This window comes from Periplaneta americana, chromosome 12 (genome assembly GCF_040183065.1).
Source record: "Periplaneta americana isolate PAMFEO1 chromosome 12, P.americana_PAMFEO1_priV1, whole genome shotgun sequence".
Classification (NCBI taxonomy): domain Eukaryota; kingdom Metazoa; phylum Arthropoda; class Insecta; order Blattodea; family Blattidae; genus Periplaneta; species Periplaneta americana.
The window spans coordinates 128,061,646-128,085,851 of NC_091128.1; the positions used below are offsets into that span (position 1 = coordinate 128,061,646).

General features: G+C 34.7%; 1 protein-coding gene across 1 annotated transcript in view; it reads left to right on the forward strand.

Annotated features, from left to right (window-relative positions):
- The window catches only part of LOC138709978 (cardioacceleratory peptide receptor-like), a 414,250-nt gene extending 393,501 nt beyond the window's left edge, over positions 1-20,749 (forward strand). Inside the window, exon 8 of the mRNA XM_069840659.1 lies at positions 20,556-20,749. Within this exon, the coding sequence (XP_069696760.1) occupies positions 20,556-20,749 (194 nt within the window). The remainder of the gene's footprint in view (positions 1-20,555) is intronic.
- The last annotated feature ends 3,457 nt before the right edge of the window (positions 20,750-24,206 follow it).

Here is a 24,206-nt window from a genome sequence, read left to right on the forward strand (position 1 = left end):
CTATCTATCTATCTATCTATCTATCTATCTATCTATCTATCTATCTATCTATCTATTTATCTATCTATTTATAATGTTCCTTATTTTATTATTTTCTGTTCAGTCTATTTATCTTACCTATTCATTTGTTTCCATATATTTTCACTAATTACTTCGTTCCCTTACTTGTTTCTCCGTTGGCATATTAAATTATAATCTACGAGGGAGAGTCAAAAACTAACCTTAATAATTGTTTTATTAATTCAGTATATGTACAGTAAGACTACAAACACTTCATCACTTTTAACATAGTGTAACAGGAACACTTACATTGAACGTAGTTGGGACTATGTTGAAAAGTGATGAAGTGTTTGTAGTCTTATTGTACATATTCAATTAATAAAAATATTATTAAGGTTACTTTTGTACTCTCCCTCGTACATATCTTATTTATGTTACGAATATGAACTAATTTTATGGTAATAAAAGTTTGAAAATTGTTTATTGTTTAAAAGGCACACAATTCCGATTTTATTGTCACTATAAGCACAGTAGACAGGTCGTAGTACTGCGCTCATCCCGTATAAGGTCTTCATCTCTAACCTTTGACTTTTCTCCCCCACTGGGTAATTCGCGTTTAAGCTTCTCTCCGATAATTCCGTTTTCTGGGATGGTTCTGTAAGCCCCATACTTAATTCCAAGCATTATTATCGTTAACATAGTTATTTATTAAAGTCCATTTAAACTACAAAAGCTATCCAGATTCGATGAGGTTATTATTTGGCAACAATGCGAGATTAGTAAAGTAGAACATCGAAACGCGACTGTTCCCAAGAGTCTAGTTGTTTACAATTTGCGATTAAATTATCATGAAACTGTGTCATTAGGGTACATAGAATCTTCTACACTTGCACGATGCAGTTATTTTCATGGAACTGCTTCAAGAAATCAATTGCATACTATTTGACTTACAAGTCGAATTTATCTTCAATCAGCTTTAGAGTATTATAAAAATTATACAAAGTGTAACAGGACCTCGCCGACAGACATTGAGAAATGTTACATCGCACAGAGATGATCATTTTTTAAAGAATATAAATACTCGATTACATGTCCTTAAGGATCTATACATCTGAAAAGTTACAACTCCAGTAAAATGTTTAGTACAAACGAAACAATTTTTCACATACTTTTTACTTTATTTATTTAACTAGCTAGCTAGTGGGTACAAATTAAAATTATAAAACAAAAATGTTTCTAGCCACTACCGTAAGAGCCAGGCTTGTGTACTGTGTGGTCTTAGCCAATAATATAACATAAAATTTACAAGGACAGTTTACTAGGTACAATAAGTAACTTAATTCAAACCGATAAATAATACACAAGAGCAAAAAAGAAGAAATAGAAAAAGAGAGAAAAATACATTTAATATAAATTGACAATCAGACAGAAACATTAATATAGTCGACAGAAATAAAAGGTAAAAAAATGCACACATTTGTTATTATTATATATCATGAATAATTTTATAAATTTCTTTTTCAAGAGCTTCAATTTTAAAATATTGCAAATTTGGAAAATGGTTTATAATTTTATTATAAAGTCTTGGACCAAAACTAGCACCATGTTTAAGAGCTGCACTTATGTGATATTTAGGCTCAATTAATGGGAAAGTTCTGACAATTTACAATAGCTGTTAAAATTCCATGCCATGTACCTCATTATTAAGCAGAAGGTATTTCCTAAAATGTCTATTTATTCCTGTTAAGGCTGGTTCACAATAAACCGGGAACAGAAACGACAACGAGAACGAGAACGAAAATAATGTTAAATACATTATTTTAACAATATTTCCGTTCTCGTTCTCGTCGTTTCTGTTCCCGGGTTATTGTGAACCAGCCTAAACTGCTGAACATGTAGAGCAAAGTTAAAAATCTGTTTTGGATCAAACGAACAAAAGCCATTTGTTAATGATTATAAATGTCTATTTAAGCGTCTAAAACATTTTTTAATGTTTTAAATTATATTTTATTTTATTTTTTGCTCCGATAGGCTATATCACGTTGGTCGGCAGAGAGTAATAGATCAGTTATGCTCGTCGGAACAGACAGCAGGCGATGTGATAGTCTTCGTATTCTGCTACATCCAATCAATGTGCAGACTTATGGTCACATGATCAAACATACGACAACTTCCTGCGGTGAATAGAGAATCTGTGTCGCCGTGCGGAGTTCTTTCATTTCTCCAGAGATGTAGGAAAGTGGTTGTGTTTTATACAGAAAGATGACATTTTTTATAGTGTTTTGTATTTTGTATAATTGCGATTGTCCAAAGGTATCTCAGAATGTCCAAACAGAAATCATCGAAAACATTTCTATTTAAGCAGTGGATATGGGAATTCAGGAAGATTCTGCTGTGGAATCCTGGTTGGGAAGGTGTAAAATAAATACATTATGTCTTCTGTGAAATTTCTTCAGCCACGACATTAGGGCTGCCACTAGTGGAAAGGGCCTGGTTTAAGATTGCACGATCACATCCTGTGAGGACCTATACATTAGAGATGAACAACGATCGAGAAAACGAGACTAACAGCGCCTGCAAAGCCGAAAACCCGCACGGCAATGTTGTATTACGTCGCGTCCTTGACATAAAGACTGGTTGTGAGTCTTCTGAAACTCGATAGTGATCATCTCCCGAAGTCCCGAAGTCAGCAGTTGTTTATACCTGACTGAACTTTTATCTACTTTGGCAACTGTTACATATATGTATAAACAATCAAGTAGCCTATTTGAAACATCTCTACCTTTCAGTGTATAATAATCCGTTCCCCAGTCTTTATTTAATTACTAGGCCCTTATTAAAAGGCTAGGAATTTTCTTTTCATATGTTAAAGATCAAGTGTGCAATCTCAAGTAAAAAGATATTAATGTCATGTTTTACGTTTCTTAGAAATGCATATTTATTTGAGAATTGTTTTCTATTTGTATAACCATAGGTAATATCATATAATAGAATCAGAACATTTTGATAACTAAGATACTGTTCTGTTTTGTCTTTTTGTCTTATTTGAACATTTATAATGTTATTTATTTCAATGATGTATGTTATTCAAAGTTATGAAATCTTTCCACGCCGACCAAATGCTATTTCGAGAATGACGAGCGAGACTCGAAGCGCACGAGAATGACGAGCCGAGACTCGAAAGACAAATGCAGCGAACACAGCGAGCGAGAGCGGCAGTTAGTTTTGTTCATCTCTACTATACATACATACACACATACATAGGTCTACACCAAGTGAATGTGAATCATTGGAATATTTTGAGAGGAAGCTACTTGCGCTTACCAAATTGCACTCATGACACTGTCATTAGTGTCACATTTTACGGAACACAAGCTATTGATTAGTTCTGAATAATGTAACAACTGTGATGGTCGCAAAGGAGTTTAAATAGGAACAGTATGATTCCTTTGATGAATTTTCAGTACAATTACGAAATGATTACAGAGCAATTCAAATATCACCTCTCTCTCACTAATAGTGTAGGTTATATCATTTTGAGGCTGACGGTACGTACTTCTGAAATGGAGTACCTGGGTTAGAAGCCGAAGCAGTCCTCAATTCAAATCGATGCCTTTTGTCTATTTAAGGGGTTAGGTACAACTTACAACCGTAAAATTTTTTAAATATTCAACTTTTTTTTTCCTCCATTACTGTGTCTTGTATAATAATGAAAATTAGTATGTGTAAAACACTGTCCTTCTGCTATATGAAAAAAAAATATTTTTACGATAAAACATTATTTATAGTCTTTTTTTCAAAATTCAGTTCACTGTGAAGTAATGAAGCGTTTTCCACATAACTCAAAAACTATCCAACATTCTGTGATGAAATTTGTTGTGTGCATTTATGCATGTCATATCTACAATATGATGCAAGATCACTTCTCTACCTTTGATAGATTGTCTGATAAAAAATAAATTCATTTAAAATATGATCAAAATCAGTATTTTCTTCTTACACAAAATAAAAGAAAATATTATTTATCAAGGAATGTAGTTGAAAGTTTATGAGTTATGAGGGAAACGCTTCACCATTGCACAGTAAACTGCCACCATTTTGAATTCTGAAAAAATATATAAATAATTTTTAATCGTAAAAATATTTTTATATAGCAGAAGGACAGTGTTTTACAAATACCAATTTTCATTATTGTACAAGATACAGTAGGCTAATGGAGATATTTCCAAAAAATTTACTGCTGTAAGCTGTACCTAACCCCTTAAGTTAAAATGTGGGGAAAGTTTGATATCAAAAGGATTATTTCCTTAAATTTCGCCAGAAAACCAGCAGTATAAATGCCGCATACGATACATTTTTCATTTCTGTAGTAGACTAAGTAGAAGTTCGGTTAAGTTTATGTCAATATATATTTGTTCGTTTCTTTTTAATTTCTGCAAAATTTGATTTATTTTTCCGTTATTTTATACAAAATTTAAACATTTAGATGGATGTGTAATTAACTTATTAAAATTGCGAGTCAGTCTGCATGTAGCGAATTTTAACTGAGCAACGAGAAGACGTTCGTTTGTCATACGCGAAATTCTTTTTGATTTTACAACTGATTCTGTTTTGTTTACTTACTGAGTGCCTATGAGTGAATAAGTGATGGCCGTGGGGGAGGGAGGGAGATCATGTCTTACCCCTCTTCCTTGCTTGTGTGCTGATGGGTTGAGTCACGAGTCAAAAAATGCCGACCACTAATATATAGATAGATTTGCCTACGCTTCATATTGAACAAATTTCGTCAAACAGTTTAGGAATATTCTTTTGCACATTCAGACAGCGTGTCTGAACACACTTACGCCGTATCAGAAATGCTGAAAGAGCATCCGAATTGTTTTCCAAAATCATGTTTCTCCTTTTTATTCATGTAATTGGAAAGTGAAAGGGATGTTATTACAGAATATTATGGAGCAGTATCTTTATGATTAGATGAAAATGTTCTTCATTGCGTTCCTTCCGCTCGATTGAATTCATTTGGAATCACTAATATTTCCGTAATCTCTGACTCACATGATTTGCCTTATGATTCCATTTGGTATACTCAGAAGTAGTTTCGTTCTTTACCGATAGAGTGCAGCACCAGTCAGTTCCGTGGCCAGCTGTTATTAGGAAGAGGATTGCTGTGTTGTTTCGTTTCTCCATGATGTCTCTATGACACTAGCGTAGATTTATTGCACGTGAAAGAACCCCAGTAAGAAAGGACACACAGATGAAATTATTTTAAACCAGGATTTGAATCCGGGCCAGCTCATTTCACGGTTAGACATGCTAACCATTACTTCACAACGGTGAACCTAGAAGCTATTATTGATACATATGGCACAAATGGAAATGTCCTCAGTGGTCTTGCGGTAACATATTGGTCACAGAATCAGATAATTGCGGGTTTGAGTCCTCCACGGGCGATGGATTTTAAAAGACGACAAAATTTCTACCATGTTTTTTTTTTTTTTTTCTGGGAACAAAATAAAACTGTCATAGTGTATGATACACATACATCCGGGTTGGAACAATTTATCTGGTTGAGGTTTTATCAGGGATTTTCCCTCAAGCCATTAAGAGCAAATTTTGGGTAGGCAAATTTTCGGCTGTGGACCCTGCACTCATTTTTTTATTTTTTTTATTGGGTTATTTTACGACGCTGTATCAACATCTAGGTTGTTTAGCGTCTGAATGATATGAAGGTGATAATGCCGGTGAAATGAGTCCGGAGTCCAACACCGAAAGTTACCCAGCATTTGCTCGTATTGGGTTGAGGGAAAATCCCGGAAGAAACCTCAACCAAGTAACTTGCCCCGACCGGGGTTCGAACCCGGGCCACCTGGTTTCGCAGCCAGACGCGCTGACCGTTACTCCATAGGTGTGGACTGCAATCATTTCGCTGGCATTACAACTTTCATAACATTCAGACGCTAGATAACCAAAGTAGTCGATATATTGTCGTAAAATAACTCACTAATAGCTTCAGTTGTATATTCTTGAGTGAATATATAAGTATTATGATTATGTCCCTACTCTCACCATTAACGTATTAATAGTGTAGTCAATAAACACAGATTATGAACCACATGACGTCATGCTGGCTGAAAGCAACGGGTGTCGTATCACACTGAGACTGAAGAGTTATTAGTAGTGTTCTTACACCTTGCCCACCCATATTAATGGGGGAATAAAATTACTGTATAAAACATTGTACAACACATAAATTTAAATTATTTACACCAATCCCGAGGTAGAACATATTGAATATAGCTCACTGTTACATATACGATAAATTTAACATGTCATTTTAACGGTATTTGAGGGGACTGACGTGACTGACATCTAGTACTACATATTATTAGAACCTGTTGGACGGTATCATTTTTTAGAATTAAAATGCACAATTACCTAATTCAACAGGCATAATAAATTACATTCGCTCTTAAATGTAATATTCGTAAGGATTAATTAATAATTTGAGTTTTTTCAGACTAGTTTAATGAATTGATTTTATCTTCATATGTTGAGCAGTGATTATATTTAAATATCTAAATAATTGTACTTTTACTTCATAAGTGATAGTCCCAAGTAATTATCTTTACATTTCTAATGTATTCAGATTAACTGGTAACTTAGATAAGTTTCAATAACGGTATTTCACATTATTATTATTATTATTATTATTATTATTATTATTATTATTGTTATTTCTATTATTATTATTATTATTATTATTATTATTATTATTATTCATTCACTTGTATTAAATTTAGATCTGGTTGAGTGTAAGAGAAGGCCTTACCTACTTACTTACTTATTTACTTACTTATTTACTTACTTACTTACTTACTTATTTACTTACTTACAAATGGATTTTAAGGAACCCGAAGGTTCATTGCCGCCCTCACATAAGCCTGCTATCGGTCCCTATCCTGTGCAAAATTAATCCAGTCTCTATCATCATATCCCACCTCTCTCAAATCCGTTTTAATATTATCCTCCCATCTACGTCTCGGCCCCAAAGGCCTTTTTCCCTCCGGTCTCCCAACTAACACTCTATATGCATTTCTGGATTCGCCCATACGTGCTACATGCCCTGCCCATCTGAAACGTCTGAATTTAATGTTCCTAATTATGTCAGGTGAAGAATACAAAGCGTGCAGTTCTGCGTTGTGTAACTTTCTCCATTCTTCTGTAACTTCATCCCTCTTAGCCCTAAATATTTTCATAGGAATCTTATTCTCAAACATCCTTAATCTCTGTTCCTCTCTCTAAGTGAGAGTCTAAGTTTCACAACCATGCAGAACAACCGGTAATATAACTGTTTTATAAATTCTAACTTTCAGATTATTATTATTATTATTATTATTATTATTATTATTATTATTTATTCACTTGTATTAATTTTAGATCTGGTTGAGTGTAAGAGAAGGCCTTGAAGTCTTAACTGTCAGGTAAAATAAAAAATATTATTGTTATTATTATTACTATTATTACTATTAGTATTATTGTTACTATTATTATTTTTTTTTATTCACTTGTATTAATTTTAGATCTGGTTGAGTGTAAGAGAAGGCCTTAAGGTCTTAACTCTGCCAGGTAAAATAAAAATTATTATTATTATTATTATTATTATTATTATTATTATTGTTATTATTACTACTATTATTATTATTATTATTACTATTAGCATTATTGTTACTATTATTACTATTATTATTATTATTATTATTATTATTATTATTATTATTATTATTTTTGTTACTCGGAAAGTCCAGCATCGTGTTGATCCTTCTCAACGAGAAACAGAAACTTGTATCCAAATAACAGAGGTTGAATCACTACAAATGAGCTTATACAGTGCGTCTATTTTATTTTCTTACAGCTAACTAAGCGGCAGGCAATTTCACTGTCAGCAGCTAGTATTGACTTCCATAGTACGACTCGCAAAATAGCAGCAAAAACATCTCTTTTAGAGTAATTTATCATTACCAGTAGCTTTTACTTCATTAAAACTGAAAATAAAATATATAGCTCTATTTTGAAATGTTTTACATATATCGGATTTATGAAATAAAACCATCTGCCCTTCAATAAGGGTGACAACAAGGATCCATAAAACAAATACATGATATATTATAAAAGTTTACAATGAAAATACAGACAATAAATTTAAAAAGAAAATTAAAGTGGAGGTGTAAATCATATTACTCCCGGCCTCATAGAGAGAGAAAAAGACCCTTGCCGTTCAGACTTTCTCCAACTCCTATAATCGCAGGTCTCAATCACAGCTAGTATGAACTGGTTGCCCCACTTACCCTAGCCTTCGCCTCGATTCGCAAAAATATATGGAATAAAATGGCATACGAGTGCCGGCGATATCATGTGGAGATGGTAAGTCGCTGCGGTGGCCAGAGTGAAATCCGATTTCTCATCAGAAATTGCTCTGTCAGTCTGTTGATTTCTTGGGAACTATCTGTTCTATCTCTGTGGTATCCGAAAGGTAGCAAACTCATCCGAATGAATTGAAGTAGGGCTAAGCAATCCTTCCATCCAGAGCGGACAGGAAACTCAATAGCTCTTATGACTGTAATGCAGAATAATTTCAGCCTGTCCCCTAGGATTATGAAAAATAGCGGATTCTAAATGAGGCAGTAGAGCAAGTGGACAGCTTCAAATACTTTGAGGTGTACTATAAGCAGTAACATGAGCTGCTATCAGGAAGTCAAAAGGAGGATAGCAATGACCAAGGAAGCTTTTAATAGAAAAAAGAACATCTGCGGACCACTGGAGAAAAAACTAAGGAAGATCTAGTGAAGTACTTTGTGTGGAGTGTAGCACTGTATGGGGCAGAAACATGGACATTACGACGAAGTGAAAAGAAGCGAATAGAATAACTTGAAATGCGGATAAGGCAAACTCGGCTAATTTCGCAGTATTAAGGTTTTCTGTCTATAGATATACCCAAAAATGCTTGAAAAATTTTCCTTCATGCAGCAGTTAATCACTAAACATAATTTCATTGGTTGGTATAAAGTTTTTATTTTTTAATTTTATCTCAACAGGGAAATAGCTCCATCTAAAACATGAGATCATATGTGTGCGTTTCAGGAACTCGTGTAACTTCGCAGTACTGCTCGGACAATTTTGCAGTAATTTTCAAGAATACTCTTTCTAGCTCGAAACATGTTTTAATGTAATGTAAACATCAATACATGTTTACACATATGAACTGAACACACATTAACAAACTAGGCAATAAATATAAAACAACTGAGCTTGAATTATTAACATTAGTAACAAGAAAAGGCTTGCATATTAATTGTAAATTAATAAATTTACCTAACACATATCTGCATTAAGCATTATGCCAAATATATATAAAAAACATTATGAGCACTATTTACGCCTAATCCGAATCCGCTTCCGCTGGCAAGACAGTTGTTCCTCCTTTCTCTGTCATTGTTTGAAGGAAGACAGACTTTGCTCCTTTTGGACACACAATTTTGTTAGGTTTCGTAACCAATGAAAACCCTGTTTTATCTAAATTTCAAAATGAGATTAGACTTGGTACTCAGTTCTGCTTTCTCATACACTTCCTAGCACATCATAAAAATTGTTCAAATTCGAGTGAGTTGAGGCTGCTGCTCTAGGGTAGGACAGATTTTCTGGCTGGCGCATACTTAGCCCATAGCGCTTCTTAAAGGAAGCTCGAATCTGCGTGCCATTCGAACTGCTCTGCCGGCAACGAACGGAAACTAGTTAAGAAATTGAGACCGGCAAAAGCATATTACGAACAAACTTTATTATATAAAACAACAAGCAAGGGTTCAAATTAATCATAAGAATGAGGAGAATTCATTAATCATAGTGTGATACAGTTCTGAATATCTCGACGATATAATGTCCAGAAACACAACACTGCAAATTTACTCACTCTATCTCAGCAATCACACACATACTAAAGCAGATAGTTGTACAACTTTCGCCAGAATGCGTTGCGAAAGAATCTTCCTGCATGAAACATCCCCGACAGGTTCTGGCATTTATCCGTATTTTTTGTAAGCTCAAACGAACACGGACAACTCCACAACTAATTAATATTTGAGATACTGCAAAATTAGACGTACTGCGAAATTAGCCGAGTTTGCCTTATGGAGAAGAATGGAGCGTGTGAAGTGGACAGACAGAATAAAAAATGAAGCTGTGTTGGAAAGAGTGGGTAAAGAGAGAGTGATGCTGAAACTGATCAGGAAGAGGAAACGGAATTGGCTGGGTCACTGGCTGATAAGAAACTGCCTGCTGAAGAATTCACTGGAAGGAACGACAAAAGAGTTTGGGGGCAGACGAAGATATCAGATGATAGACGACATTATTTATTTATTTATTTATTTATTTATTATTTTTTTACTTTTTTATCTATTTATTTATTTATTTAACCTGGTAGAGATAAGGCCATGAGGCCTTCTCTTCCCCTCTACCAGGGGATTACAACTACAATATTAAGAATACAATTACTATTATAATTACAATTAATATTAAATTTACAAATACAATAAAAATCAAAGTACTAAAAGATTAACTGATTAATAAAAGCTAGACAGTTTATTGTAAAAGTTACGAAGAGAGAAACATTTTTTTATTAATTAAGTAAAAATTAAACCTACTCTACGCAGTAAGAAAATGCTTAATAAGTTTGTTTTTGAACGCTACTAAATTCCGACAGTCTCTGATGTCACTGGGTAGGATATTCCACAAGCGCAAGAGCGAGATTGTGTATGATGATGAATACGATGATGTCTTATGTGTTGGTATGGCTAGAATGCGGCTATTTTGCGTGCGTGTGAAGAGATTATGATATGATGACAGGTAACTGAAACGGGAGGCAAGGTAGGTAGGTGTAGAGATGTGAAGGACTTGGAAAAGGAGAACAAGAGAATGAAAATTTCTACGTTCGTTAAACCGTAGCCAGTTTAGAGTTTGGAAGGATGGGGTAATGTGGTCAGCGCGACGGACATCGCAGACGAAGCGAACACAAGTATTATGAACACGTTGTAATTCTTGTGACTGGTTGACATTGAGGTCAGTCAGTAGAAAATCACAATAATCGAAGTGGGGCATTACTAGTGTTTCCACTGGTATTTTCTTGAGTGATAGCGGGAGGAATTTTCGAATGCTGTTTAAGGAATGTAGTATGGAAAGCACTTTTTTGGTAATATGGGTTACTTGGTTATTCCATTTTAAATGCGTATCAAAGTAAACTCCAAGGTTTTTAACACAGGAAGCAAAAGGGATTATTGTGTCGTTTAACTTGACTGGAAGGGCAGGAGTAATGTTGCATAATAGTGTTGATGTCCCACTAGGATTGCTTGTGATTTTCTTGCTTTGAGAGTCAAACCAAACTTTCTGGCCCATGCGTGGCCCATTATATGGATCATATGAAGAGAAAAAGAGGAAAGACTGGAGAAAACTGGGTTTGCAGTGAAATACCTGCCCTTGGGCAGAACAATGAATGAATGAAGTGGTTATGGAAGCATCAGTAGAGTTGGTCATTGCTGAAATAACACTACTGTCTACTATCATCTATCCGTTCTCTTCAGAATAATTTACAAAATATACAAATAAATGTTCCGTCTGTGTTGAATCCCCCTTCTTCTCTTCTAAACACGGGGAAAGACTATTCAGAAGATGAGGAATTATTATAAATCCATTTACATATTAAATAATTAAGTTGGCAATACTGATAGGAACACAGCAGCCAAGACTCGCGACTGCCGCATATCTGGATGCGCGGAGAAGATTAAGATGCATGGCAAGGAGGAGAATTCGTTCCCACAGAAGTTGGCGAGAAACGACCATAAACTATAATGGTTCTAATATAATAGCATTGGTCACAGGTGCGTCGTTAATTCCACGATATGAGAGGAATGTGGAATGCGAACAACTAAAAATACACTTCGACTCTGGCTAGAGATCGTGTGTAGAATTCCTGAACGCATTTTTTTCCCTCCTACCATTTCGAAGGTGACGAGCAAGAAATTTATTTCTGTCTTGGAATAGGTTTGGTGTAAGTGTTCTCGGCAATTTGTGATCACATTTTTTTAGACAAGAGATGCTTTACTTTTATGTGTGGGAGAGAACTCGTGGAGTAGCCCTCCAGAACTCGGCCGCTCAGTGTTTCTGAATGGATTCCTAGGCGTCGTTTTTCCTTTAGTCTTACAATGATCTACGAAACCATTGTTCCGTCAAAAGCACGAGCTTCTTTAAGTACTGAACGTCTGAGTGAAAATAAAATTGAAGTCCGTCTGGTTCAGTGTGTCACTGAGCTTTATGTTCTATTATTATTATTATTATTATTATTATTATTATTATTATTATTATTATTATTATGACGGCATCAGGTATACAGGGGAGAACAGAAGGACGGTATACAGGAGCTGAGAATTGCAAAAAGAGTTCAAACAATCCAGCTGGAGGAAGAAATACGGGTCAGCAATTACAAAAGGGATCAAGAGATGAAGAAGAAACTAAGAAAAGAAGTCAAGATTCTGCAAGAACTGGAAGGGATAAAGTAACATTAGCGACACCAAATAGAGGTACGTCAGTGGGAAGAAGTTAGGGACAGAAAACTTATAGGCTAACTTAAGAGGTTGGTGCATGAATGACAAAACATAGGAAAGTGATAAAGTGAAAATGGTGATGGTGACAGAAAAGACGGTAAGGGAAGAGAATAATAGTGAAGAAGGATAAGATACAAGTAATAACCAGGGAATGATAATAAGTAAGTAGTGATACAATAGTACATTATACAACGAGCCTATAATGGTAGTAATTAAGACGCGAGTATGTTTATGAAACTCGCTTGCGCTCGTTTCATAATTTTCATACGAGCGTCTTAATTACCATTATAGTCAAGTTTCATACGAACTTTTTATGCTCGGCCATATTGATTTTTTCCGGCAATTGGTGAAATGAATTTGCGGGAATGTGCTTTGTGAAAGGCTGGAAGATGACGGTGAATTGATGTTAATTTGTGTGTTGTTTTTTCCGACTGAGTTTAATATTGTCTAATCTCGCGCTAGTTGTCTTTCGATTGCATATCCGAGAATAATCGATACTTGCGCTTTCATATTGCTACAATGGTATTTTCTGATTGGTGAAACACCTGAACTTTAATGAATAGGTGTACTTTAATGAGGTCCATTAAAGGGCTGCTACCAGGTGTATAATTACTACATTTCGGCTTGGTCGAGCATAAATATAATAAAGAAAGTGGGAATGGAAATGTAGTGAAAGTGTAGAAACTACTTCGTCTGAAAATATAAAAAATTAGATTAGTGGGAATAAGTGGTTAGTGAACGTTAGTGATTCAAGTGAACAAATAAGTTGACAACTATGGAAGAGTTCAAATTAATGTAAACAATGTTGAGAACAATTAATAAGCGATTGAGAGAAGTGATTGTTTAGTTAAATGAGATTAGTAAGAATAAGATAGATAACTGGAAAAGGGAGTGGTAAGTAGAAAAATAAGGGAGGGAAACAGAGGTGGGTTGGTAGACGTGATAGAAAAGTGATCAAGGTCATTTATATGTAATAGCCGTATGTTTAAAAAAGCGTAAGCAGAATGTTATGTATCCAAGGGAGTGATATCACTGTATACAGAAATGTGAAGGGCCATCACAACCGATGTAATTTGGTGGAATAAATATATCATACCATATCATATCATATCATATCATATCATATCATATCATATCATATCATATCATATATCATATCATATCATATCATATCATATCATATCATATCATATCATATATCATACCGTATCATGTAATATATCATATCATATCATATTATTAGGTCTATTATTATTATTATTATTATTATTATTATTATCATTATCATCATCATCATCAGCAGCAGCAGCATAAACATTCGTCTTTTCATCCTAACCATTCTCGATGTGTGATTTTTTACCATCAGCTGTCGAAAGAATCAGTCATGTCATTAATGTGGCTTAATGATTCACTTGAGACAAAGCAATGGAAACACATGTCAAGGGACACACATCCAGTCTCATTTGAAGGAAGACAAATTTTCACTTCCCTGTCTGGAAACGAATCTCTCTATGTCTCCCTTATTTGTAGCAGTTCGAAGGTATTCACTTCCCATTCACTTATTGAGAGTAGATTGATTCTACATAATTTTCAATCCATATCATTTCAGATCTGTCGGAAACATAATAGTCAATTGAATTAAAATTTTTAGATAATGCTTTCCAATATATTGTGATGAGTGAATAGAATGTAGTATCAGCTTTACAGCTCCCTCTTTGTCTTTGTATACCCTTGTTATCCTTGTATTGCCCTTGTTCTTATATTCTCTTTGTTTTTCTTATATTCCCCTTGTTCTCTTTATATTTCCTCAGGTCTTTGGATTCCCCTTGTTCTCCTTGTATTCCCTATTTGCCTCTTCATTCCCGTGTTCTCCTTGTTGTTCCTTTGTTCCCCTTTTATTCTTCCTCTGTCTTTGTATTCTCCTTGTTTTCCTTATATATTCACCTTGTTCTTCTTGTATTCTCCTTGTTCTCATTATATTACCCTTGTTCTCCTTGTTCTCCTTTCATATTCCCTCTTTTTCTTTGTATATCTCTCGTTTTTCTTATATTCCCTTAGCTCGTCTTATATTCTTCTTGTTGTACTTCTCATCATTTTGTTCCTCTTGCATTCCCTATTTGTATTTGTATTCCCCTTGTTCTCCTTGTATTCCCCTTCTTCTTGTGTTCCCCTTGTTACATCACCCATGCGTTGTTCTACGTAAAGATAAGCACCATAGTAAAGTTATACACAAGTGATCATCTCATATGGAGAGGTTACCGGCCTCTCGCATAACCCCCATACTTGGAGGGCCAGTATTTTCTATTGGGATTTCCCCTCCCTTATTCGATCGATCCGGTTTCAAGGCGCCGGATACATGTCCCCATCCCCTGTCGTTGGCCGCAAACGAAGTTTTCATTGCCCAGGAATCACAACATGGACGTGGGAGTGGGGTTTGCTGGCAGAGCTGATAGTTCTTTGATCAGATGACCTTACACAAGATTTGTGGAGGCAATCTATCGACATCAATTGCCTCCCTTGTGACCATTAGCAACCTATGATCCTGCTTTTAAACAAAATAATCTTGAAAATCTAATATCTCATAAAAGAAACAAAATTACATTTCGTAAGGAAGCCGGAAATGAAATGTAAGGAAGTTCAATTTTATCTGGAAATGCTACCATTTACGCGAGATAGGTAGAGAATTTCGTAGATAACCTAAAGTTCTGAATGTTTTAAAAAGGGAACAAAATTGAAAAGTTCACAAAACCGTGTTCTCTCGGTAATTTAAAAATTGTCATTAACAGACAAAAATCAACCCAGCATATGGATTAAAGCCAAGGACAGCAGTGTCTTTCCATTCAGTCCACAATGACAGAGAAGTCTAATTTATCTCGCTGCATATCAGTACATATTTGCCACTACTCTTTTGCTGATCTCTCAAAGCCCGCTCGACTTAATCAATAGACCCTCACTACGTCCAGCTGTATTTACTGTCGTTAAAGTGTTTTATACTCGTATGCTCTGTTTATCCAATTCGGACTTCAAAGGTTCTAAATATTTCACGTCCTAATAAAATGAACTCTGCTCATTTATCGTGTTGGATGATTGAAAACTGTTAGGCGGTATAGAGACGCTTTGGCTGGAGCGCTTTTTGTGTTTCAGTTTGAATATTATAGGGCCTATTCATATGCGAAACGATTTCCACGATAAAAGTGGTGTAGCCTATGTGCCTAATGAAGGCAGATAGCGTGCGCTAGGAGTCTAAAAGCATATGAAACGCAGGTCATACGATTGCATCAACATCTTTATCATTGTCATCATTTCATTTTCAACTTCAGCGTCATCATCTTCATCATAATCAACTTCATTTTTATAATCCTCATTGCTTTTATCTACATTTTAACCTCCGTTTAAATCATGATCATCGTCGCTGAGTTGCTTTTATTATATTCCAATCTTCAGATCTGTATTTTACTTTCTTTTTTGTATTTTATGGTATTATTTTCATATTGTTTAGTTTCGATTTTGTTATGCTATTATTTTGTGTAATATGTTAGTATCCTGTTGTTTAACTTCTTGTTAAATTTTCACTCCTCGTATACTTTGTCACATGGTAGAGTGTAAGAGAAAGTCCTATGGTCTTAACTCTGACAGTATAAATAAATAAATAAATTATTATTATTATTATTATTATTATTATTGCATTATTTTTATCTACAGTAATCTCAATAGCTGTCTTGATTTATCTAGAGAAAATCAAAACTCGAGTATTAAATTGACCATTACACAATTAGAAGAAAGTATATAAAGATTAGAATAAATAAAGTATCGGTACATTAATGCAATAAAATATTAATTGACTTACTAAACTGTCTTTAAAGGTATTATTGTACCATCTCATCATTACACATACTCCGCTGGATGGCAGTAGTGTGTTATGATGAGCTGTTCTCTTGTTACCAGTTTTGCCAACTATACAATCTTCATAGAACTCTATGAACGATTGCTAATCAAGAAGGCTTTGTTGATACAATTTCATTTTTATTAAAACAGTTGCATTCCACTTCAGTTATCAATATATATTAAACAATCTCTGATACGTGACTTCCATAATCCCATTCAGCAGAAGCTATAACATAACCTAAATAATATAAAGAAGATAGAAAAGTTTTAAATGATAGAAAAGTTTTAATGAAGGATGATGACATAAACATTAATCATTTTAAAAGATACAATTATTAAAACTACAATGTTGACAAACAAAGAAACACGTGCTAGGCAGGTGATAAAAACAAATGTTAGGGACGTGATAAAAATTGTAGGATAAGCAGCCATGATTGGTTGAAACACGTCGTTCCGTACCTTTTATTGATCAAAAGTAGTATGACGTAGTAAAAGTGTAACAGTCTGCAGAACTATCGTTATCATCATCGTCATCATCCTCTCTCTCTCTTTATTCTCATTCTCATGAGCAGTTTCTTCGTCGTAATTGTCATCATATCAGTCATCACAGTCATCAGCTTCACCATTGCCATTCGTAGCAGTCTTCAACTTTATTTTCCTCAGTTTTGTCGTGGACTATAATACACAAATTCTGTACACTTGAAATTATGCTATTTCTTTCTTAATAACTATTGAACGACAGGTGAAAAAATATATCTGTGAGAAATGCGACACATAATAACAGCTTATTGTTATTTTACGTGCCATAAATCTAAGAAACGGGCCTCCCAGCTTTACTTTCTTACCGGAAGAAGGAATGCTAAAGATTTTCTCGGCAGCTTCTGTGACTCGTGCTCGCACTCTGGTCTTCCATCCAGGCGGCCGAGGTTCGATTCCCGGCGAGGTCGTGTTCGAATATGTAGTGGACAAAGCAGATTTTTTTCTGGGAGTAGGCTACTCCCGTTTCTTTCTACTATTGCACGAACACTCTCCGCAATAGTTAAAAATAGACTGGGGTGAAATTTTGGGGTCAGTATGAGTTTTCGATGATGTATCTAGGGAGGAATTGGGGCTCCGGGCCCTGGTGCTTATGAGGTAGCGTATGAGGAATGGACCTGGCTCTTTTAGGGCTGAGGCAGGATGTCACACCTATCAGCTTCGGATTCACAAATGCCACCAAGGTTTCTGTCCTGGCAGATTTGGACAATCATATATAGGGCGCACAACGGACCAAAGCAAGCCTACGTGTAAGGATCCGTCCCGAATTCGATCCTCGAAAAGCCAAGCCAAGAATTTCTTCGCCCTTTAAAATTCATTACCCTCGGTCAGGTTTGAACCCTCCCATGTCGGATTTCGGCCAGTATGGTAACTGCAAGACCACAGAGCCGACTCAAATAATGGTCAACTTAATATATTGTCTTTGTGTTTTGTTGTTATGAGAGTGTTGTGTTTTGTTTGTTGTTATGATCTGTTATTTTGTTGTTCTGTGTTGTATTTTGTTGTTTTAGTTGGTTATTTAACTAAACTACATCAACTAATAGGTTCTTTAATGTCGATTGTTGTTCTTGTTTATTTTTTTTCGTCTGCGTTGTTTCATTGTGTTGCATTATGTTTTTATGTTACTTGTTTTACTTTGTCGTTTTCTGTTGTTTTTTTGTGATTTATTGCATTGTGCATATTGTTTAATTGCGTTGAGCTGCATTATGTTATGACGAGTGTTCTTCTTTTTGCTCAGTTTTATCAAAGAAATTATGGTTTATTTAACGACGCTCGCAACTGCAGAGGTGAGGTTATATCAGCGTCGCCGATGTGCCGGAATTTTTGTCCCGCAGGAGTTCTTTTACATGCCAGTAAATCTACTGACATGAGGCTGTCGCATTTAAACACACTTAAATACCATCGACCTCGGCCGGGATCGAACCCGCAACCTCGAGCATAGAAGGCCAGCGCTATACCAACTGCGCTACCGAGGGCGACTGCTCACAAGCAAACGTTCTGATGGGAGCAGATAAAAAAAGTTAATTTTTTTCTTCCACCATGTTAATAATGTCAAAAGAAGTGCTTATGCAAATTTTGGCCACTCGACCGCAATTACGAGGCCGTCCAGAAAGTGATTTTCCCTGGGGCCGTTTAGGCCTATAGAAAAAAAGCACAATTGCATACAAATATTTATTGAAACAGATACAGCAATTGTTGCGCTATTTGTTAAATATATCCCCCACACTGGAATTGAGACATTTGTCGTACCATGGGATCAATTTTTGTGTCGTAGAAGTCAGCCGCCTCAGATCGGAACCAGAGTTTGACTGCGTCTGCATCTCTCTCTGTCGATTCCATGATATGAGAAATGTCTCAATTCCGATAGAAAATATGTTGAAAAATAGCTCAAAAATTTCTGTGTCCGTTCCAATAAATTTGTCCAATGAAATTGTGTTTTTTTTTTCTGTTAGCGGCCCCTAGCGAACTTATTTCTTTACGGCCCTTGTAATTGCGGCCGAGTGGCCAAAGTTTGTATAAACACTTCTTTTGACAATATTAACAAGGTGGAAGAAACAAATTTAACTTTTTTATCTGTCTCTATCAGAACGTTTGCTTGTCAGTTTTATTTCATTATGATAAATTTTGTTTTATTTCCCTCGGTTGTTTTTGTTGTGTTGAATTTGTGATTTTTAACGCTGTTTCGTGTTTTATTGTGCTGTTTTTAATGTTCATTTTGAGATATGTTGCGTTGTGTTTATTATCACCTTGCTTTGAGTTAGGCCTACATTTTGTTACATTTTGTCATATTGTGTTTTTTTTTTTTGCTGAGTTTTATTTTGTTTTGTTGAATTATGTTCTATTGCTCTCATTTGTTTTCGTTATGTTAAATGTAACGTTGTTGTTGTTGTTGTTGTTGTTGTATAGTCAACTGTCCGAAGACAGGTCTGAACCTCACAAATGATACCAATATGGCACCACTTACGAGGCAACTAGGCCAGGAGGTAATGGAGTTGTTCCGTGTTTTATTGTGTTGTTCATTTTGTGATATGTTGCGTTGTATTTATTGTTTTCTTACCTTGACTTACATTTGCCGTCTTAAGTCAAGGGCTGCCGAACTTTAATTTATTTTAAATGTAAATTAGAAAAATATCTTATGATGAGTTGCCAGACCTAACGCGTTGCAAATATTTAATGGAATGTGTTCCACTGTATTTATTTATTTTTTTGTTTCTTATTTTTATTGTTTAATCATGTAAATCGTGTTTCTTTATCACTTAACACCAATATGTATCCCACTGTGTTGTTTTTTATTATTAATCTATTTTTATTGTGTACATTTTATTCAATTGTCGGTTTCTGGTTTAATAATGTGAATCCTACTTAATTGTAATCTAATACTAATATGTATTCCAATGTGTTTATTTTTATTTTTACTGTGTACATTTTTTATTGAATTATCGGCCTCTGTTTTTATGTGATTCGTATTTGATTCTAACAACATTAATATGTATTCCTCTATGTTTATTTTTATTTTATGAGGTAAATTTTTATGTAACTACCTCTTTTGATCTCATTAAGTACCTAAATTGTATCAGTATATAATTACTTAATTCCGATCCAGATGTATGTTCAACTATGTAAGCAAGTTTTAATCCTGGTTGAGTGTAAGAGAAGGCCTTACGGCCTTAACTGTGCCAGGTTAAATAAAGCCATTATTATTATTATTATTATTATTATTATTATTATTATTATTATTATTATTATTTTGAGTGTTGTTCTTTTTCTGAGTTTTATTTTATTTTGTTGAATTGTGATTTATTAGACCTGAGTTTGTTTTATTATGTTCAATTAATGTTCTGTTCTGTGACGTTGTTTTGTGTTGTATTATGTTGTGTCGCTCTCCTTTGAGTAATGTCCTGTTAAGTTGAATTGTACACCTACTTCAGCAAGCATGACGGACTGCCTGCCACGTGGAACTGAGTCTGATGTTCTTATTGTCCGCAGTGTTTGTAATCTGCTGGAGCCCGTACATCGTGTTCGACCTACTGCAAGTATACGGACACGTGCCGCGCACCCAGACTAACATCGCCGTGGCCTCCTTCATCCAGAGCCTGGCGCCCCTCAACTCGGCGGCCAACCCCGTCATCTATTGTCTCTTCTCCACGTCCATCGGTCGAACACTAAGGCAAGTACAATAACAATCTAAAACTGAAGCTTCACACAGAGTTCTCATTGTTTACAAACTACTACCCTCGATCCTCTGAGTTAATATACATGATTTTAACTGAAATTGTATGGCTCGTTAATAATGAGAATAATATGAATTTAGTAACACTCTAAAGACTAGGGAACTGCGCCAAATAAAGTACCCTAAAGGGGGAAAAAACATTCTGGAATAATGGAACAAAACAGAGATGCATTATAATATAATTATAATTATGATCCAAGTTCTCCAATTTCATTTAATATAATTTGTTAATTTATCAACAGTAATCTCACTAGAGGTTTTGATTTATCTAGAGAAAATCAAAACTCGAGTGGTATATAATTGACTGTTACACAACTAGAAGAAAGTATATAAAGATTAGAAGTAACGAAGTACTTCAATACAATAAAATATTAATTGATTTACGAAAATACAACTGTCTTCAAATGTATTATTGTACCATCTCAACATTACAAATATTACGCTAGATGGCAGTAGTGTATTATGCTTAGTTGTTTTCTTGTTATCAGTTGTGCCAACTATGGAATCTTCATTGAACTCTCTGGACGGTTTGATTCAGTTTCATTTTTATTAAAACAGTTGTATTCCTCTTCAATTATCCGGATCCGAATAATCAACGTCACTTGACAGATGATTTTCAATAAATGTTAGTATTAAACATTTTATGATACGTGACCATCCATAATATCATATAGCAGAAGCTATAACATAACCTAAATAATATAAACAAGTGTTAGAATAGTTTTAATTAGGGATGATGAAATAAGAAAGGTTTCAATTAAGGATGATGAAATAAAAAATAAACATGAATAATTTTAAAAGGAACAATTATTGACAGTACAATTTTCAAATTTGAATGTTTTAGTCGTTGGTGGTTCAGTTGATGTTATGTTGGACGTGTGCGTAAAAGAAATGGGACTCGTTGATGGACATGGTGTATTCCTCAACTTATTTAGGATTTTCGAATGATGCTTTTCATTTATTTGTAAATAGGGTCTCAGGGAAGATGCATAGCTATGGCCAGTGATCTTCATTAATTCTTGTCCTTGAATGCCAATGCGAGTCATATTTGAAACTGCTCTGCATTGACTCTATTTTTCTGACGTCCAGACCAGTGCAGTTTGAAATGTTAGCAAACAAAGAAACAAATGCTAGGATAGTGATAAAAATAAACAAATGCTAGGGAAGCGATAAAATTAAACAAATGCTAGGGACGCGATAAAATTGTGCGATAAGCAGCCATGATTGGTTGAAAGACGTCATTTCGTACCGTTTTATTGGTCAAAAGTAGTATGACGTAGTAAAAGTGTAGTAATCATTATAAAATCAGGGTTAAATTTTTCAATCGAATGAACGGAAAATTTCGTTATCTGAAAAGTTTATTCCTTACATAAACATCTCGCCACCTTAAAAAACCATCTATACCAAACTGTCAGTGCATTTATATTTTAAGATATTTTTCTACATTTTTTATCGAGTTTGTTTAATATCTAACTGCAACTAAAGAAAGGTCAGTTTAAGTTTCATTATTATCATAAATCTTGTTGTTTTATTGTTCAGACGGAAAGATTTGTTTCTGCAACTACCGCAGAAGATACAGTAAAATTCTGTTTACGTTGTTGTTAATATAATAATATATCCTCTTTTTTTACAAAGACAATACTACGAATTACATGGAGATACAAATATTATTTTTCTTTGTTAAAATATCATGTAGTTATGCGTAAAGGTGATATCATGATGGGAAAGAAAAACGTTTCCAGAACCATTCTCACAGAATTTACGGAAATTCGAATCCGGCCCATCTGTTCCCGGAGCTGACTGCCCTGTGATTGATTTTCTACCCTTTACTTGCATTAGATATGTTGAGAATTACATAGCGTTGTGCTCTGCAAATGCTATGAACTCTGTTTTATTCTCGAATAATTTCGTTCGCTGATATTCTGAATTCTTCAGAAAAATTCGGCGATAGGATCTCCTGCAGAACGTTCGTGACCTACTTCGTGTACCTTAATTCACATCACAACGTCAATCCATCATCCAGTCAATTCATCTTCACCGGCTGTGATAACTTCACATCTGACAGACGCCATCTATTCAAGTTCCCCATCTTTAATTCCTCCGTCTCATCAAATACGATAGTTTTGTTCTCACCGGAGAAATGGTGTCATTCCGATTGGGGTGGGGTTAAATCAATCAAAAACATTAACTGTCTACATTTCCCGTATAGAATTCCACAGTATTGGTAAGATTATTTCCCATTATTTGACATAAATGTTTTAAAAGGAAAAAGTAATAATTTCTGGAGTTGTATTATAGAAATATTACAAAATCCCTTCAATTACAAAGAATATTTGGTTAATAAACGCAAATATTATGACAGGTGCTAGATAAAGTTATTGTGACTATATGAGTAGTTTCTAGCAAAGTGGTACTTTGCATTCGTTATTTTTTTATTTAATTTTTTCATTAACTTTGTAAACAAGAAGTTGTTATTATTTATTTTTAATTGTTGTTTCCGATACTAACCAACCAACCAACCAACCAATCGCGTGACGTGATGTAAAGCTTAAGTTATGATTTTTTTTTTCAAATGTCACATCAAAAAGAGGTGTTTGTCTTGTCGGGTTTACAGAACAAACATGAGGAGGCCAGCCTCCTATAATACAAAATCATCACAATAAAACTCCGATACTAGCCTATGCAATATACTGTACATTATGTCTATTGATTAGTCATAATTAAGGTTCGGATAAAGTAGCTGTATCAGGAGAGGCTGTGTAGCAATATAGGATAGAGTCTTGACTTGCTTCAGACTAAGTAAACACTACTCCCTTCCAATAGCTAAAACTCCACCTACTGGAAAGAACGCTCCCCATCCTCTAGTTGAAAACATCAGTGAATGGACAGTACAGCCAATAGGAACTGAATATGATATGATATATTTCGTCACAGCACTTCTTTACATGTAATGGTGTACCTTACATTTCTGTATCCGGTGCTACCATTAACATATTGTTATAATAACACATTATTTGCAGTACACGTCTACACAAATACTCTCAATTACACTATGTACCTTTTTTGTTATTTGGTCAAACTCCCCTTCAGTATTTCTCCTACATTTCATTTGCTATTCTCTATTTGTTCCTTAATTCTAATATATCTAATATCCTATACTACTTTCGCACCCCCTTTATCCTCTAACTACTATTCACTAAAATCTCAATTTCAATTTATCTGTAGTAATCTCAGACCTCGAGTGACATTTATTAGGACTATTTCGTGAATAAAATAAAAATTTAAACAATATATCCCTAAAATTCGATCACAAAATGTTAATAATTGTATATTAACGAATACTTAACCTATTCAGACATTGTGAAGTTGAAATACTCGTAGATGAATATCGATTATTGCAATAAAGA